The 20,446-nt window shown below is 35.2% G+C and overlaps 1 protein-coding gene across 1 annotated transcript in view; it reads left to right on the top strand.

Annotated features, from left to right (window-relative positions):
* Nucleotides 1–20,446, top strand: part of WDPCP (WD repeat containing planar cell polarity effector) — a 1,247,576-nt gene that overhangs the window by 1,101,418 nt on the left and 125,712 nt on the right. The window contains exon 15 of the mRNA XM_053712064.1: nucleotides 6,209–6,347. Within this exon, the coding sequence (XP_053568039.1) occupies nucleotides 6,209–6,347 (139 nt within the window). The remainder of the gene's footprint in view (nucleotides 1–6,208; nucleotides 6,348–20,446) is intronic.

Genomic DNA, 20,446 nt, shown 5'->3' with positions numbered 1-20,446 from the left:
TGACCATGGATATGCACCCAGATCGCTCCATATAGATGAAAACATAGCCTTTATTTATACCTCCCAACATTTGTGAATGTGAGTCACTGCATGGTCTAATTTTTGCAACTTTGCAGGTATGGTCTGTAACTTTTTCAATATACTCCTAAAGTAGGACTGTGAATGGTCATGTGACACATCCTCCTCATTCCTTTTAAGAGAAAGAGTACCCCTTTGTATATTGCAACATGCAATAAGAAAAATGCACATATGTACTTTATCATATTTACAAACTGAAGCTGAACACTGACGGAAAACACTTAAAATTGCCATATTAATTGACATCAATTACCACCAGTTTAATACCACAAACATGTCTCAGCCATTGGTTCCTTTTGATGCAAAGAAAATGACATAATTAGAAATTATCAATAGCTGTAACAATGCTTCTTCAAAGCTGTTTCGGTTGTCCTGAACCTCAGTGGAAGACAAAGAAAGGTTTATATATTTTGCAAATGCATATTTTTGTTTGCTTGGAAATGTTGCTAAGGATCAGGTAATTTGACAAGAATGTAATGAGGCTCAGATATTTCATCCAATTTAAAACTTCTCATACTAAAAGAATGGTGACCGCACCTTGATAATTGGAGCTTTTACCTACTAATGACAGCTAATACTTAACTTGGAGCCCCCTTCTGCTAAATGACCCACCCCGCTTTTCTGTAATTTAAACATGGGTGATAATGAATGTTCCTTCATATGCTGATTTCTAAGCCTTTGAGGGCTGCCTCTTATCACATGCTTTTTAAATCTCTTTTCATCACAAAGAGACAGAAAGTACATGTGGGCCATATAGATAACACAGGCACAGGGGGTTATTTAAGATTTAGCACAAAGCAATGCTAAATTTAAGACAATAGATCATAAACAGTCACAGTCATGTGATCAGGGGGCTGGAAGAAGGTTCCTAGATACAAGGTAATCACAGAGGTAAAAAGTATATTAATATAACTGTGTTTGTTATGCAAAACTGAGGAATGGGTAATAAAGGGATTATCTATCTTTTAAAACAATAACAATTCTATGGTAGACTGTCCCTTTAAAGGGACAGTCAACACCTGTGGCACACTTACTTTCTAATACCGCTTCTCCCCACGCAATCCTCCTGCACCGTGTCACATTCATAACTAAATATAAGAATAAAAACATTTTTTTCCTTTTTCGAGTGGCGTCTCATTTCTTAAAAAGGCCCCCAAACTACTCCCCTGCATTGCGTGGGGTTTCTGTACTCTAACAGGTACCATGAAATAAACCTTGAAGCTAAGGCCCAGAGTTTTGTGTATGGACATTTTGTGTAAGCATTCTATTTATACCACCGGAGAAATAGTTAGTGGACACAGAGGCTGTATACATAGCAGGTGTAACACAGGTAAGTAATAACGGCTTCTAAAGATTGGATTTTTGCAGTGGTTATCAAAGAATTGGAACATGTGGCAGATACACTGAGCATCTACAATGACTCGCGCACAGTGTTGTGATATCACGGGCAGTAACGGGAACGATTTTAAGGAACGATTTTTATTAATGCAGAACAGTGCAGGAGGATTGTGTAGGGGAGAAGCATTATGAGAAAGTAAGTGTGTCACAGGTGTAGACTGTCCCTTTAAAGGGACATAAAACAGGTTGAGATCTGTGCATATCCTCAAAGGGATAATTTATTAAAAATAGTATGCATAAAAAAATTGTTTCAAAATTGCTGGCAAGTATTTTAAAATAATTTTCAAATATATATATTTTCAAAAATAAGCAAAATTAATTACATAGCAAAGCTGCCTGGAGAAGCCAACCCACCCCCCTTATCAGTGTTTAGACACAGATATTGTATTTCAACTAAGTTTACAGCTTCTAGGCAAGCTCCAGCAGATAATCACTATGCATTTTTGCATTCTACCGAAACAACAATAGATATAGATACAGCCTTAGAAGGAAATGTGTGGGGGGAGTTAGAGCTTTACAATTCAGAAACTAAAAAGAAATGGTTAATGGTGAGGTACTGCAGTATAATTTTTCAGGTAAAGTAATTAAAGTACATATTATTATATTTTGTCTCTATCCCAACTTGTTTTATGTCTCTTTAAGTAGATCATTTTCAAGGGATGCCAATGAGATAGCTTAGGTAGTTAATCAGGCTACTACACTTGCAGTGTATACCTTAGACTCATAAGTTCTAGTCCTGATAAAGCCATTTTTTTATCCTTCCAAGGAGAATGAATTGAGAACAGTTAATATGGCATAAAAATCAATAGTTGTAGAGCCCCAGTGTATTATTTTAATTCACTCTGCAATTTGTATGAAAAAGGCTTCTCCTGCACATGGTGAATGGTGTATCTGCAGTGTGTACTAGCTTGCCTGTCACTATGAGGTAGATTTATTAAAGGGCGAGCGGACACGATTTGCTGTAGTGAATCCTGTCCGCTCAACCTCGCTTAATGCCGACAGCGTATCACTGCACACACATCTCTAGTGAAATGCTTGTGCAATGCTGTCCCCTGCTCACTGGCGGCCAATCGGCCTCTGGAAGGGGTGTTAATCATCCCGATAAGATTGGGATGATTTCAGTCTGCCACCTAAAAGGTGGCGAAGAAGTTACGACCGCTGCTTCTTACCTTCCATTTCAGGCAAGCCTGAAACTATGGGCGTAGAAAGCAGCATCCGTTGCATAATAAATCTACCCCTATGTCTCTAATTGTCCTTGGCAAAAGAGATTAGATAATGAAAACCTAGGTTTTAACATGGCACCATCATTACTTTGAGCAAGATTTATCAAGCACAAATAGAATTCTCCAGGTCATTCTCCTATGGGTTCTCCTCAGCTCGTCTTTAGAGAAGCTCATATGTGCACTCAAATTTATTTAAAAAAAAATGGTTTGGTTCTTTTTGCGCTTCTCTATGGGAGAGCTGAGAGAAATTTCTCCAGTCATATTTAGTATCTGCACCTTATTTATCAATGAGAAAAAGCAACTATTCTCTATGTAAGTTGTATATGAACCAATAGCAATGTATATACAGCCCCATTAGTAGCTTTGTTAACGCCCCTCTTCATGGCAGAAAATAGACCTGTTTTCATTATTTTGCAATTCTATTTTTGCTCTTCTTTTTATATTTATATATTTTGCTTCACAATAGATATTATTTTTGTGCCCTTTTATATATTATTTATGCGCTCCAATATATATATTTATTTATTTGCACTCCAAGATACATTATTATTGCGCTTTGTTATATATTATTTTTGTGCCTTGTTGAGCCTTTTTTTCCTAACATTGCTTCTACAACTGATATAGAATAGATTTCTAAAACTGTTCTACACCATGGTTATTGAGAACTTTTTTGCACGCATATGCAGAAATAATATCAGTCAGCTATAGGAAAAAAGGAATTATAAATTTGTAACAAGTCTAATTAATAAGGAGTACTATAGGAAATACGACTAAAGCAATCTAATCAAACGCTTTTTTTGGTTCACCTGTACGCCAAGAAGGAGAATTTTACTGTCGAACTTGCCCAATGTTAGGCATATTTTTTGAATGACAAATAGGGCACATTTTTAGGCGCAAATATAGTAGAAAAGCAATGATCAATCTATACTTTACTACAAGCTTTTCTTCTTTAAGGGATACGCTGTAAGTACTGTGCTAATGTGCCCAAAAGAAAAAGAGTATGGATGAAATACAGGCATTGGCTCCTGGACAGCCTTTTTTAAATATTGTGCTTATTCTTTCTTAGACGTTGTTGTTTTAGATCTTCTTAATCGCCGCTATACTACCCTTCCTTCAGTGAAATGTTTTCTGGATGAGGTGGTAGTATAAACATAGATAACCTTGAGACATTTACTGAGAGCTATAATTTAAAAATATTGTGCTTACTTTCTTATCTCCCCTGCTCATGGCATATTTAAACTGCATGTGCTTTTGCTTTCGATATCATTCTATGTTTTCATTATTATTTGTAATAATAGTAGTAGTATGCTACATATAAATTCTATAAAAAGTGTAAAAGAAACCATTCACTTTTCTATATCTTTAGTTTTTTCTAATACATTTTCCCAGAAAAGACAAGATTAATATAAAAATATTGATACTATTAAGAACAAAATATCAGCTAACATAATAAATATATATATCTGTTGTCGCTCTCTCTCCCTCCTAATCTCTGTCCAATAAGATCCAATTTCCTATTAATTGCACCTCAGTCATATATTTCGTATTTTTAAGGGGTCTAGAATATGTCTTTGTTTGTTTATATGGAGTGTTTTAATAAAGCATTCCAATTTTTTCACTAGTTGCTCCAACATTAAATGTTCTTCAATCTCTTAATTGAGAACTAATAATTATGACAGACAGCTGAAATTCCATTATTTAAATATTAATATCCTTGCAATAGAACACAATACCAACAGAACACATTTTTGGTTTGTAACAGATTTCTGCTAAAAGTCTAAAAAATTGCTTTCAATTGTATTTTACTTATTTTGTTAATTCAATATACTGTTTAAAATTAAAAATTTGAAAGTTGAAATCATTTTAAAGGGACAGTCAACACTATTTTTCGTATAACTGCATGTAATAGACATCACTATAAAGAAGAATATGCACAGATACTGATATAAAAAACATATAAAAACTTTTAAAAACTTACTTAGAAGCTCCCAGTTTAGCACTGTTGATGAGGTTAATCTGGGACACCCACTGAAAGGGGCTGGGAAAACAAGAAGAGCAGACACTACCCCCCCCCCCCCCTCTCTGCATATGAAAAGACAGATAACATAAACAGGAGCCTGCAGGAGTCTGTAAACGCGTGTATACATCTGACACTGTGGGGCTTGGTTAGGAGTCTGAAAATCAGCACAATGTTATTTAAAAATAAGAAAACTATACCTTTTTACAAAAACACTACCAGATGGGCTATATAAATGTATCATCTACAAAACATTTATGCAAAGAAAAATCTAGTGTACAATGTCGCTTTTAAGTTACAGTGGTTTGCCATGATGAGTCTGACCCATATATAGATTTGCTAATACTCATTTGGAAACAATACAAACCAGTGATAGAGCTTTACAAAAGCTCTTTAGCCAATGTGATATTTATATAAAGGTGTATAAATAATGTCATTAAAAATGGTCAAAAACTATACTTTGTTCAATAGATGCATTAGAAATAGGTTATGACAGCTAGTATCAGCCATGGTGCCTTGACAGCTAAGGGTGTCACACAAATTTACAGGATGAAAATGTAAAAAAAAATGTTTGACATCCATTTTGAACATATATTTTCTATCTTGAAAGATTTTAGTGACACAATTTTTTATATTGTCCATATACACTTCTTAGTTCAATGGTTTAATTTGTATATTCATGTATTACAATAATAGAGTATGTGGGATGCACCAAACGTGTCCCTCAGCAAATAATGTTATTGCACACAGTAACTAATTAGATAGGCAGGTGTGAGAAAACTCATTGAAGTGTATCTCAATCTCTTCATTAATCACATATCAAAATCCATTTCACAATAATCAAATCCTTAGACTATTCCGGTCCCATTTCTAATCCAGATAATTTCATTGTTTAGATCACTTGATAGGTCAGCAATATTACTCAGAACTTCTATCTCCTACATCCAATGCTGGTGAAATAATTTATTGGAACAGCAATTTTCTAAGTGCAGTAAGGAAGCAATAGTATACTACACTAACCCCTCCAAATAGCGAGCCCTATATTTTACAACATTGCTCCACTGCAGACCAACCCCCGTTGAAGCAAACTGCAAATGTCACCACAGTATTAGCCCGTTATTCCACCATCCTGCACCTGCCACCAATACCTCACCACCACAGCAAGCAATTCTCTCTGTGACCTCTCCGTAAGCAATTATCTTCTGAGAGTCCCTCAACTTCTTATCACAAGTCATTCCCTTCCACATGTTGTATTACATACCTCATTAGTATGTTGAAATGTAGTAACAGGTAAGGGATACTTAGTCTGTATTCTGTAGATATTGGTTTTGTCCTATGACCAGAGTTGGCCACTGTCTGTTTAATGAGACACCATATGTGTCTCTCTTTATCTTCTTTTATAGATAATTGTGCTAATTTAAAAAAATGGTATTGTTGCTATAATTGGGCAGAATTTTAATTTTAAATTGTTTGCATCCTTTATTTTATACAGAGACTGTTGTACCAATGGACCGAGTTGAGGATATCAATGAATCATTTGTTGACCTCTCTTTAACACCTCAAGCAGGAGAGAGTCATCATGCTGGAAGCTCAAACTCTAGCTATTCAGCACAACATACACGAGCAAGAAGGTGAGATGCTCTGTAAAACTAAATACATTGAAAAACTTTTTTTTTTTTAACAAAGAGCAATGACATATTTTTCTATTGCCTAAATATATAAAAACTGTCTTGGTTTATACAGGTTTAGTGTACCTAAGAATATATACTATATACTAAGAATGTTAGCTATCTTGAGGCTTTAAGCTAATCACATGGACAGTTTTTATGGGATTTTTGCATTAAAAAAAAAAAGAAAAAAGAAGAAATATTAGGTGCACTTTTCATGGTTAAAATATAACTTTTAATTAGTTAATAAAAAATAAGAATTAATCAGTAGTGGCACCCTGGAAATAGCTGAGTGGCAATGTATTTAACACAATAGATTTCACATTTTGTTTATCCTAAAAGTGGTTGTGGTCTCTTTTTAGGTCTCCATAAGTAATAATATACTTTTATAAAATAATTTGCAGTTGTTCTTGTTACCATAATTATGTTGGACTTTTAATGCAAGCACTCAAAGAACTTACCCCCTCAATCCTTGTAAACTCACATGGAACAATAATGTCATTGTCTTATGGACTCTTCATTGAGTAATCCAATGTAATTCTTCTCTGATTGTCTATCTTACAACTGCTTTAAAACATTTTGGAAAAATCAGAATTGAAAGGAACCAAAGGTCAATTGATACTAGAAGTTATCACCATCCTCAAGCATTAAAAGTATGATTAACAAAGGGAGAAGGAAAAATGCTACACAACCCCCCACCCCATTATTTCTGACTGATAAGTAGAACCTCATTATTGACAAAGGCCAATATTAGGGCAGAAATAAGTTTGCATATATTACCTAGTTACCGCCTTCTCACACCCCAACCTAGTGACAAAGTTCCAATTATCGACCACAAATAATGGTGGGGGCTTTTTTTTTTTTCTTCTTCCCACCATTATAATTTCCTATAGGGTTATAATTTCAATTGTCAATTGGCCTTCAGTCTCTTAATTCATAGATCAGGTATAGGCTGCACCATAACAGTTTTGTTTTGTTATATGGTAGTTTAAAGGGATGGTGTACTGTCAAATTGTTTGTCCCTTAAAATATTTCAAATTACTTCTTATACCAGCTGCAGAGTATAAAATGTTTTAGGATATACTTATTTGGGTTTATTTGTGTATATGAAATAGCTGGATTTGTTCTTTGAAACCACAACCCATTAAAATGGGTTAAGCTTGAAGGTTAAATCAGATCTTGATATCATTATATCACTCTTTGTACACACACATGCTTCCTTATCTTATATCTGTCTGTATTCCAAAGCCCTATACAATTAACATTGTTTTACTTATCTCTCCTACACCCAACTAGGAGTGTAATCTCTTCTACTGGCTGTGTTTACATAGGCTTGTCAATATCCGATACTTAAAGTGAAAGTAAATCCAACAAATAAAGGGCACTTTCATTCATGAAGTATAAGATACTTCATGTAGAAAGCTCCTTTATTTGATTCAACCGATCGCCGTTTTTAGCTGCTACAGCAGCGCATGGCTAACAAAATTTTGGCTAAGAGATGACGTTTTCACCTCTTAGCCAATAGCTGTGCGGTAAATCCGGCTCCCATGGGCGCCAAGCCAGATTTACTTTAATTTTAAGTATATAAACTTTCAGTATAGGTGGGGATACCACAGGCTAAATTCGTTATTTCAAATTCTGAAATAAAGGTAAAGCAGCGATTTGTAAACATTTTAATTTAATACACACAGTCAGGTAAAGTGGATCATTGGGAACAAATTAAAGGGAAGAAAATTTTAGGGTAAACTGTCCCTTTAATTATCACAGTGCCAGTTTATATATTTTTTTAATTGGCCATAATATTATCACGTGATTGTAAATGATCAGTCAGGTTATTAGTTATAGTAATAAAATATAGATTAATAGATAAAAAAATAAATGACCCTCTATTTTGGGGGCATTTGGGGCACTTTTAAAAAATTAACCAGTGTTCTGATCTCTGGTTAATTTTCTGAGCAGTAGCAATAACCAGTCACTTGTAAAGGCTGGTTATTTATTGCACGCCCGCAAACAGGCTAATTTGCCCGTTTCCGGGCGCGCAATAAATTTGTGCTCCACTTGAACCTAGCCCTAAATCTGAATTTGATGACAGGCAGTAAAAAAAATTTGACACAAGTAAATGGGTTAATAATTTAGCTAGAGTGGTGCTTGATATGGTGGATTATTGCCCCCCCATAGGACATCTGTTACAGGTAGAAACCGCTTTATTCAAACTGCTTGGGACCAGAAAAGGTTTGGATTTTGGAATATTTGCAACTGTGAAATGGGACAGTTTGTAGAGGGGATGGAACCGAGTGTAAACAAAAATATCTTACGTCATTTATGCAATCGGGGTCATAATACAGGTTATGTAACCTAAACATAGCTTTTAATACTTTTGTATACATAGTAGCCTCAGAAAGATAGTACAGCACTGTAATCAGAAAGGTAATAGTTGCTGTTTTGAATAAATATAGATTAGCATTTGCATTTCAGAGCATAAAACCAAACCAAAGACACCGGGAGAGAAGATTGTGACTTACTGGCGGTAAAAAATAGTCATTTTTGATAATTTTATTTTAAAAAATACTAATAAAAAAGTTTAGATTTCTAAATAAGTTTGGATTTTGAATTCTGGATATGGGGATTTGTACCTGTACTATGATAACCTATTCTGGGCTAGATTATGAGTGGAGTGCTATTTATTGCTCCTGAGCTAAATTTTGGATTTTCTGCGCTTTGAATACCACAAGTATTACAAGTTTTTACTTGCACGTTAACCCTACACTCGGAAAAAGCCAAAAAGTTGGGGGGAAAACGAAGACCCATACTTGCGCACCCCAATACACTATTAACCCCCACATCGCAAACTACCCTGCTACACTATTAACCCATAAACCACCACACCCCCACATCTCAAATTACCCCGCTACACTATTAACCCCCACATCGCAAGCTACCCCGCTACACTATTAAACCCTAAACTGCCACACCACCACACATCGCAAACTACCCCGCTACACTATTAACCCCCACATTAAAAAATTACCCTGCTACACTATTAACTCCTAAACCACCACACACCCATATTGCAAAACACCCCGTTAAACTATTAACCCCTAAACCACCATTTCCCCACATTGCAAACTATCCCCTACACTATTAACCTCTAAACCGTCGTGCCCCCACATTGTAAACTACCCCGCTACACTATTAACCCCTATTCACCACACACCCACATAGAACACTACCCCGCTACACTATTAACCCCTAAACTGCCACACATCCACATCACAAACTACCCCGCTAGATTATTAACTCCTAAACCACCACAACCCCATTGCAAAGTACCCGCTAACCTCCTATACTAATCCCCCTAACACCTCCTAAATTACAAAAATAAAAATCCTAACATTACAAAAAAATAAAATTACAGAAAATAAAAAATGACCAAAAATAAAAAATCCACAGTTTTGCCTATTAAATAATGCCCCCTTAAAAAAAAAAAACCCAAAATAAAAAACCCTATACTAACACTAAAAGTTACTATAGCAATAGAAAGGGATTTTTCTAGGATACTGCCCTAAAGCGATTTAGCTCTTTTTTTTAAAAAAAATACAAAATACAACCCTTTTCTACAATAAAAGTAACCCCCCCACACCACCTTTTCAACAATAAAAGTAACCCCCCCACACCACCAAAAAAAGCCTATCTAAAAAACACTAATCTAAAAATTGCCCTGAAAAGGGTAGTGTCCTAAAGCTCTTTTGCTGTCCAATTAAAAAAAAAAAAAACTATTCTAAAAAAAACAACCACCCAAAAAAAGCCTACAGCTAAACCTCAAAGATGGTACTTACCAAACTTGAATCCGGCTCCTACCTGACCGCCAACTACGGTGCTCCTCTTCATGGCGGGGCCCATCAAGATTAAAAGATTAGCAAGGGTATTGGGGTCCTGTGAGTTTTACTTTTTTACCTATAGGTAAAGAGTTATTATAAACACTTCCCTCAGCTTGTCCAGTGCAGGTGGAAACCATTTCCATTACATGTTGCAAATGCAACTTGCCTTTTAAAGAATGTCTGGAGGAAAATATTTTTTTTTTATTTGAGAGCAGTTGCCTGGCAATTAGTTTACCTGGTGATCAGGCTTCAGGATATTGAGCTCAACAAGATTTATCAATAATCTCTATGAATATTGTTTTGGGGCCAGTAAAGAAGACTTAACCTTTTTTATTTCAAATTTGACTTTAAGTCTTACAGCTAGATTACGAGTTTTGAGCACTATAGGGAAATTAACAACCGCCACAAAAGCTGCGTTATTTCACCTCCCTATAGCGCTGCTATTACAGGTTCTATAAAACCCGGCTTGTGCGGGCGATATGGTTGTGTTGAGCTCCATACCTCACCCAAATACAAGCGGTGTTTTAACGTGCTCGTGCACGATTTCCCCATAGACATCAATGGGGAGAGTCGGCAAAAAAAAGCCTAACACCTGCGATCGCGGAAACAAAAGCTCCGTAACGCAGCCCCATTGATGTCTATGGGGAAAGAAAAAGTTAAGTTTAAACCTAACACCCTAACATGAAAAACCACGTGTAAACACCCCTAATCTGCTGCCCCTAACATCGCCACCACCTACATTACAGTTATTAACCCCTAATCTGCCGTCCCGATATCGCCGTCACCTACTACAGTTATTAACCCCTAATCTGCTGCCCCTAACATCGCCGCCACCTATATAAAACTATTCACCCCTAATCTGCCGCCCCCGATATTGCCGCCACCTACATTACAGTTATTAACCCCTAATCTACCGCCCCCAATGTCGCCGCCACTATACTAAAGTTATTAACCCCTAAACCTCTGGCCTCCCACATCACTAATACTAAATAAATATATTAACCCCTAAACCTAACCCTAACGTAAACCCTAACCCTAAACATAACCCTAACGTAACCCTAAGTCTAACCCTACCCCCCTAACTTAAATATAATTCAAATCTAAATAAAGCTTACAATTATTACTTAAATAATTCCTATTTAAAACTAAATACTTACCTGTAAAAAAAACAACTAAGCTAGCTACAATATAACTAATAGTTATATTGTAGCTATCTTAGGTTTTATTTTTATTTCACAGGTAAGTTTGTATTTATTTTAACTAGGTAGACTAGTTAGTAAATAGTTATTAACTATTTACTAACTACCTAGTTAAAATAAATACAAATTTACCTGTAAAATAAAACCTAACCTGCCTTACACTAAAACCTAACATTACAATAAAATAAAATAAATTAAATTAATAAAATACAATTATCTAAATTACAAAAAATAAATAAACACTAAATAAAAAACGAAATTATCAAAAATAAAAACGAATTACTCCTAATCTAATAGCCCTATCAAAATAAAAAAGCCCACCCAAAATAAAAAATAAAAAACCCTAGCCTACACTAAACTGCCAATGGCCCTTAAAAGGACCTTTTGCGGGCCATTGCCCCAAAGAAATCAGCTCTTTTTAGAAAAAAGTGCAACTGCAGCACTCGGCGTCCGTCTACACTACCCGGAAGTCAAGCCCTCTGAAAAGGTTATGCAAGGAAGTCTTGTAATCACCCGGAGTGCCGTAGCAGGAAATCGGTGGATGAGGCCGCAAGTAATGGCTAAAGAGACACAGGATGCAGGCACAACTCCAAAGCCCAAAGATTTAAAAATGCAAAAAAATCCTTTATTGTATCATGTTAAAAAGTACATGAACAGACATGGCAGGACAGGTAAGAACAGGCTGACGCGTTTCGCGCCCCCTAGTGGCGCTTACTCATAGACTACTGTCTATGTTACAACCCTGTCTATTTATAGGCAGTAAACAAGAGGTTAACCATTTCACTGCCTTATAATACAAACACAAAAAGGTTTATAGACACAGAATTGACTTAAACATGATACAAAGGATACATAATTACCTAACAGATGACTGAAATACATTATTATACCCTTAATAAATATTTTTGAAATCCTTAAAGGCAACTTAACCATTATTAAAAATAGTAGAAGGAAATAATAGTGATAATATAGACATATCGCAGAAATTGAAATTAACATATAACATAGCCACGGAATTATTATCAAAAAAGTGTATACATATATACTTATAATATCAGACACAATGCCAATGTACAATACCCAGAGTCAGAACGCGATCTCAATTATCTATAAAGAAATTAATATTGCATTCTTTATTCATGCCAGATGGATGGTGTGTATGTCATTTCAAAATCCAATATAGTTCTTTCTTTTAGATTTATTGCCACCTCTAAGAGGGGTTGTGGCAATGTCAATTATTTGTAGTGACAAATTAGCTATATTGGTGAAGTGTAAATAATTAAAGTGGTTAGCTACTGTGGAATCTGGATTATAGTTTTTGACATCTCTAACGTTCATTAAATCTTGTTCTGATGTGACGGGTAGTTTTGCCAACATACTGGCAGAGGCAAAGATTACAAGTAAGGAGGTATACTGCATATTGTGTATCACAATTTGCATAAAAATTAGTGTTATATATTGTCCTGTCAGCAGTGCAAGTAAATATGTTACCTGGACATATGCTGGGACATGCATGGCATGTTCTTATACTACATTTAAAAGTACCTCTATTAGATAACCAATTCCTAGCTGTAGTATGTGATTTATTTTTTATCAAGCTGGGAGATAGCATTTGAGCTAAAGTTCTAGATTTTTTTGGAACGAACTTGCATTTATGAACATATTTCCGTAAAACATCATCAGTAGCTAAAATAAGCAAATGTTTTTTTTTAAATATTCACAATGTCATGATATTGTTGACTAAACTCCGTAGTGAAGACAATTGCATCCTCAGTTATCATCCCTAGACTTAATGTGGTTACTGTGTTGGCTATATGTTTTAACAATATTTCTAAATTTTTCTAGCTTTTGAAAATGATATCCTCTTCTAACCAATCTGTTCCTAAGTTCTATAACTTTCTGTTCATAAATGCTATTTTACTTAGTATTTCGTCTTAATCTAAGGAACTTTGATTTGGGTATTGATTCTACCAGGTGGCGTAGGTGCTGAGAAGTGGCATGGAATATAGTATTTCCTGCCGTCAATTTTCTAAATGTCTTGGTGACAATAACATTATCAATAGCTTGGAGAGTAAGGTCCAAATAGTTGACCTGCTCTCCACTATTTTCACCGGTAAATTCTAAGCCCATTTCATTGTTATTCCAAAATCTTTATAAATTCAGAAAAAGAGGCATCACCAACCGGTTTCTTAACAATGAGGAGCAGGTCATCTATGTACCGTACAAATAATTCAATGTCATCACACCATGGGTTTGCAGATGTATAAATGTAAAGCTGTTCCCACCATGCAACAAAAATATTTGCAAAAGAAGGTGTGTATTTTGCACACATGGCAGTGCCACAGATTTGAAGGTAATATTGATTGTCAAACATAAAATAGTTATGCGATAAAAGAAACCTGAGCACCTCACATGTATACTCAATCCTGGGTAAATCTAAATCAGAGTCTCTTCGCAAGAAGAACTCAACCGACTTAATACCTAAGGCCTGAGGAATAGAAGTATATAGTGAGGTGATGTCAATGACCAACCAGGTGTAATTTGGTTACCAAACAATATGATCCAGGGTACGAAGTAGATGTGAGCTGTCCCGCAGGTAGCTCAACTGTGACTTAGCGAATGGCTGGAGAATAGAATCAAACCACTCACCTAAAGGCTCAAAAATTGAGCCAATGCCAATCACAATTGGTCTACCCGGGGGGCAGCCCACAGCCTTATGTATTTTGGTTACATGGTGAAAAACGGGGCATATTGGGTTATCAAGGACCAAAACATTCATGTCCTCATCTTTAAAAATACCCAAAGAAATGCCATCTGCAACCAATTTCCTAAGACCATTTTTAAATGTATTGGTGGGATTAGTGTATAGTTTACGATATACCTTGTCATCTGACAATTGTCTATTAGCCTCTTGAAAATAATTATCTTTGTTCATTACAACAATGCTGCCTCCCTTATCCGAATTACGTATTACAATATTTTCATTATCTTTCAAACACTTAATTGCCAGTCTTTCTTTAAACGTCAGATTAGGGGAGGCAGCATTGTTTTTGGTAGTCTTTTCCAATAATAATATGTCCGATTGGACAGCTTTTTGGAAAGCATTAATCAAGAGTCCTCTGAAATATTTGGGGTAAAATTCAGAATGATGTTTTTTTGGTTTTGGTAAGGTTTTTTGGCTAAAGCAATCCTCACTAGAGTTGTCTATATATAGATCATTTCAAGTTGTAAGTGCACAAGCATCACTAAATTCTACATGAATTGTGTTAGTTTCCTGTTGTGTGTTTTCTATAGCTCCTATGATAGGCATATCATGATCTATGGTCTGGGCAAAATACCTTTTAAGAGAAAGCTTGTGAACAAATTTATTTAAATCTAGCAAAGTGCCAAAACTTGAAAATGTATTAGAGGTTGCAAAACCAAGTCCCTTAGATAAAACTTTTATCATCTCATCTTTGGTAAGTTGATAGTCAGAGATATTGACTATACTTAGTTCATTTTCAGTAGTAGTTTCTGTTTCTGAGGACTGAAACTTAGGCTCTGGAATTACTTCTTCTTTTTGTTCTTCTCTTGTCCTTTTGTTTCTCCATCTTCTCCTCCTTCTTTCTCTTTTTGCGTAACTCTTCTTGTTTTCAGCTCTTTTACCTGTTAAAAACACCCCCCCAACAGTAAAACCCACCACCCACCCAACAAAATACCCCAAATAAAAAACTATCTAAATAAACCTAAGCTAACCATTGCTCATCCAGGCGGCAGAAGTCTGCATCCAAGTGGGCAGAAGTCTTCATCCAAGCGGGCAGAAGTCTTCATCCAGATGGCATCTTCTATCTTCATCCATCCGGCGCGGAGCGGGTCCATAGAATTCTATCAGCCAATAAGAATTAAAGGTGAAAAAATCCTATTGACTCTTGCAATCAGCCAATAGGATTGAGCTTTCATCCTATTGGCTGATCCAATCAGCCAATATGATTGTGCTTGCATTCTATTGGCTATTCCAATCAGCCAATAGAATGCAAGCTCAATCCTATTGGCTGATTGCAACAGCCAATATGATTTTTTTCACCTTTAATTCCTATTGGCTGATAGAATTCTATCATCCAATCGGAATGTAAGGGACGCCATCTTGGATGACGTCACTTAAAGGGAAACTTCATTCTACAGCAGCGATCGGAAGATGGATGAAGATAGAAGATGCTGTCTGGATGAAGACTTCTGCCCGCTTGGATGAAGACTTCTGCTGCCTGGATGAGGATGGATGTCCGTTCTTTGAAAAAACTCTAAAGTGGATCGTTGGTGGTTAGTGTTAGGTTTTTTTAAGGGTTTATTGGGTGGGTTTTATTTTTAGCTTAGGGTTTGGGCAATGTAAAAGAGCTAAATGCCCTTTTAAGGGCAGTGCCCATCCAAATGCCCTTTTCAGGGCAATGGTTAGCTTAGGTTTATTTAGATAGGTTTTTATTTGGGGGGGTTTGGTTGGGTGGTGGGTTTTACTGTTGGGGGGTGTTTGTATTTTTTTAACAGGTAAAAAAGCTGATTTCTTTGGGGCAATTCCCTGCAAAAGGCCCTTTTAAGGGCCATTGGCAGTTTAGTGTAGGCTAGGGTTTTTTTTATTTTGGGTGGGCTTTTTTATTTTGATAGGGCTATTAGATTAGGAGTAATTCGTTTTTATTTTTGATAATTTTGTTTTTTATTTTGTGTAATTTAGTGTTTATTTTTTTTTGTAATTTAGATAATTGTATTTTATTAATTTATTTTATTTTATTTTATTGTAATGTTAGGTTTTAGTGTAAGGCAGTTTAGGTTTTATTTTACAGGTAAATTTGTATTTATTTTAACTAGGTAGTTAGTAAATAGTTAATAACTATTTACTAACTAGTCTACCTAGTTAAAATACAAACTTACCTGTGAAATAAAAATAAAACCTAAGATAGTTACAATATAACTATTAGTAAGTATTTAGTTTTAAATAGGAATTATTTAGGTAATAATTGTAAGTTTTATTTAGATTTATTTTAATTATATTTAAGTTAGTGGGGTTAGGGTTAAATTTAGGATTAGGGTTACGTTAGGGTTAGGTTTAGGGGTTAATATATTTATGTAGTGATGTGGGAGGTCAGAGGTTTAGGGGTTAATAATTTATGTAAGTATATTTTGTTGTGGGGGCTTGCGGTTTAGAGGTTAATAGGTTTATTATAGCGACGGTGTTGGCAGACGGCAGATTAGGGGTTAATAATCGTTCAATAGTGTTTGCAATGCGGGATGGCGGCGATTTAAGGGTTAATAAGTTTATTATAGTGGCGACGATGTCGGGGAGCAGCGGAATAGGTGTTAATACTTTTTTTAGGTGGCAGCGATGTCCGGAGCGGCAGATTAGGGGTTAATATTTTTATTTGAGTTTTTGCGATGCGGGAGGGCCTCGGTTTAGGGGTTAATAGGTAGTTTATGGGTGTTAGTGTACTTTTTAACACTTTAGTTATGAGTTTTATGGTACAGCTTTGTAGCGTAAAACTTATAACTGCTGACTTTAGATGGCGGTACAGATCTTGTCATTTTAGGCTGTACCGCTCACTTTTTAGCCTCACAGCAAAACTTGTAATACCGGCGCTATGGGAGTCTCATTGAAAAAGGACTTTTTTAAAAGTGCGGTACTGACGTTGTGTGACGGACAAAAAGTGAGCGGTGCAGCTATTCTGACAAGACTTGTAATAGCGGCGTTAGGGAAAAAGCAGCGTTATTAAGCATAACAATGCTTTTTCACTCATAACGCAAAACTCAGAATCTAGCGGTTAATGAATTGCAGCCTAAAATGTTTTAAAAAGCATTTCCAGAAGTTATTTTGCTCATATAGGGGTCAATCACAATCCTTTAGAAAAACATTGAAAATCACCATTAAAGGGACATAAAACATTTATCTTTCATGATTCCGATAGAGCAATAACTTTCCAATTTATTTATATTATTAAATTTTCTTTGTTTTCTTGTTATCCATTGTTGAAAAGCAGTAAGGTAACTTCAGGAGTGTGCATGTGTCTGCAGCACTATATGGCAGCAATTTTGCAGCAATATTATACATTAGCAATTCACTATTGTTTCTAAAGAATTGGGATCGACCTCATTATGAGACAAAATTCACATGGAAGAAGGACATCCTTCTGTCTTCATAGAGAAGATCAAATGTTAGCTTTAAAGGGACAGTAAACACCTTGATATTTTTATATGAAATGTTTATGCATAATGAAACAACTATGCATATTTCATGATTTATTGTGCCCCCTTTTCATATGATTTAGCTCTAAACGTTGAGCAATACTTAGAACTTTAAATGCACCCTGCTGACTTCTCAATGCTAAATCTGCTAATGTTATAGCAAGTATAGTATTAAACCACTATTAGCACTTTCCTGTATGTGTTCGCTGCCAGCCTCCCAAACCGTATAAAGTCGACGGATATGTATCAAAGTTTGCGGCGCTTTATCACTTTCAGGGAATAAAGCTGTCCAGGTCCTTAGAGTCTCCAGGCTCTTTCCACCTCCAAAATAAAAGCTCACACTAGTGCAGCAACTTCCACAAAGTTAGATGGCGCAAACTAAGAGCATACTCACGAGATGTTAATGTATTAAAGGCCTTTATTTAAAAACATCATCCGGACCTATCTGGATACAGCTTTAAAGGTTTATTCAGACAAACTCAACGCGTTTCGGCTATTGCAATAGCCTTTTTCAAGAGCACAAGTTAAAACAATATAGAAGCAGTGTAAAACAAGCCCTGTGTTTGTGATTTTATTTTTCTGTTTTCATAGAACTCTGCAATTTTTTTAGTAATCTCATACAGTTTCATAAAGTGCATCATGTGATGAAACAGCACTAATTACCCAATTACTGTGCATTCTAGGACAATGACTATTCTTGTATTCAATTCTTTCTGCTAACTCTGTAAGTGTTAATGACAGTCATTACTTAAATGGATAATTTATTTCTCTTTAACATAAGAGATGACGTTGGCAAATATAGATGGAAAATGTGAAACATCAAACAGCATTGCCATGGAATATCAATGACAGTTTCTTGCCTTGGTCACAATAATCATGTATGATCTAAGTGTACAATCTTTTGAAATACTGTAACCTTTGTCTTCGCTATACATTAGAATGAAACAATAGCAAGATTTTAAATAGAATAAAAAGTGCTGGTACTGAAATGTTTGCATAGCAAGTCACTGTTCTCAATAGACGCTGACTTTACAGACATAAATTATGAAATCAGTCCATTGGGCTTTTTTTAGCTTTTGTCCTTTTTTGTATTTGTACTGGTGTAGGTAATAGAGACATACAGTTTATTTTAGAAATAAAACAATAATTTTGTGTTCCACAATATATCCCATTCTTTTAAAAAAATAACATTATCATACCTGCCATCTATTCACATTACTAGATTTTCAGATATCTGCAGTAATACAAATTTTTATGCCGGTTTAACATTAAAGGGCCACTAAACCCAAAATCTTTCTTTCATGATTCAGATAAAACATACAAATTTAAACGACATTACAATTTACTTCTATTATTTATTTTGCTTCATTTTTTAGATATCCTTATTTGAAGAAAAAGCAATGCACATGGGTGAGCCAATCACATGAGGCTTCTATGTGCAGCAACCAATCAGCAGCTACTGAGCATATCTAGATATGCTTTTCAGCAAAGAATATCAAGAGAATAAAACAAATTAGATAATAGAAGTAAATTAGAAAGATGTTTAAAAATGCATTCTCTTTCTAAATCATGAAAGAAAAAATGTGGGTTTCATGTCCCTTTTTAAGTTTTCTTTTTGTAGCCCACTGTGCAGAATTATACATCCTTAAAGGGACTGTTCTCTAAGATTTCTTTCCCCTTAATGTGTTCAAAATGACTTCTTATTCTTAAAGGGACACTCAATCAAAATAAAGGTTTATGATTCAGTAAGAAAATGCAGTTTTAAGACACCAATTTAATTCCATTATCACATTTTGCACAGTCTTGTTATATACACACTTTCTGGGAAACAATATCCTACTGAGCATGTTCTCAAGCTTGCAGGGTATATGTATACTAGTCTGTGATTGGCTGATGTTTGTCACATGATACAAGGGGCCGGAAAATGGGAGAGAAAATAAATTTGTCCGAAAAAAATCTACTGCTTATTTGAAATTTAGAGTAGGTGTTAAATAGTTGTTTTTTTTATTATGCACTTGTTATTTATGCAATTCTGCTGCATTGAGGGGTCCTTTAATGCAGAGTATTAAATGTATGGGGAAATGGCTCCTTCATATTTATTTCTGTATTTAAAATTACACATTTTTCTCATTACCTAGGACATGCCCATAACAATGGGCTGAACCTCTAAGTTAAAGAGACATGAAACCCAAATTTTTTCTTTTATGATTTAGATAGAGCATGCAATTTTAAACAACTTTGTAATTTACTTCTATTATCTAATTTGCTTAATTATCTTGATATCCTTTGCTGAAAGGCATATCTAGATAGGCTCAGTAGCGGATGATTGGTGGCTGCACATAGATGCATCATGTGATTGGCTCAATCATGTGCATTGCGATTTTTTCACAAAGGATATCTAAAGAATGAAGCAAATTAGATAATAGAAGTAAATTGGGATGTCGTTTAAAATTGGATTCTCTATCTGAATCATGAAAGAAACGTTTTGGGTTTAATGTCCCTTTAAGGATACCTTTTAATGTTGTGTATGTTAGGTTTTGAAATGCTGGGTTGAATAAACAGAAGCAGCTATTTCACATACAAAATATCTCTCTCTCATAGTCCCCACTGGAAGATTAATCAGTTCTATTGTATCCTATTTACATAGATTTTCTACAATGAAAACATTTGTTACTCATATTTTCAGTGTAGGTGGTAATACAACAGACAAAACCATGTATTTCAAATAGCAAATAAAGATAAAGTAGCTGTTTGCAAACAATTAAATACACCCCAGCAGGTA

Source organism: Bombina bombina, chromosome 4 (assembly GCF_027579735.1).
Source record: "Bombina bombina isolate aBomBom1 chromosome 4, aBomBom1.pri, whole genome shotgun sequence".
NCBI lineage: Eukaryota > Metazoa > Chordata > Amphibia > Anura > Bombinatoridae > Bombina > Bombina bombina.
This window is presented reverse-complemented; position numbering and strand designations above follow the sequence as displayed.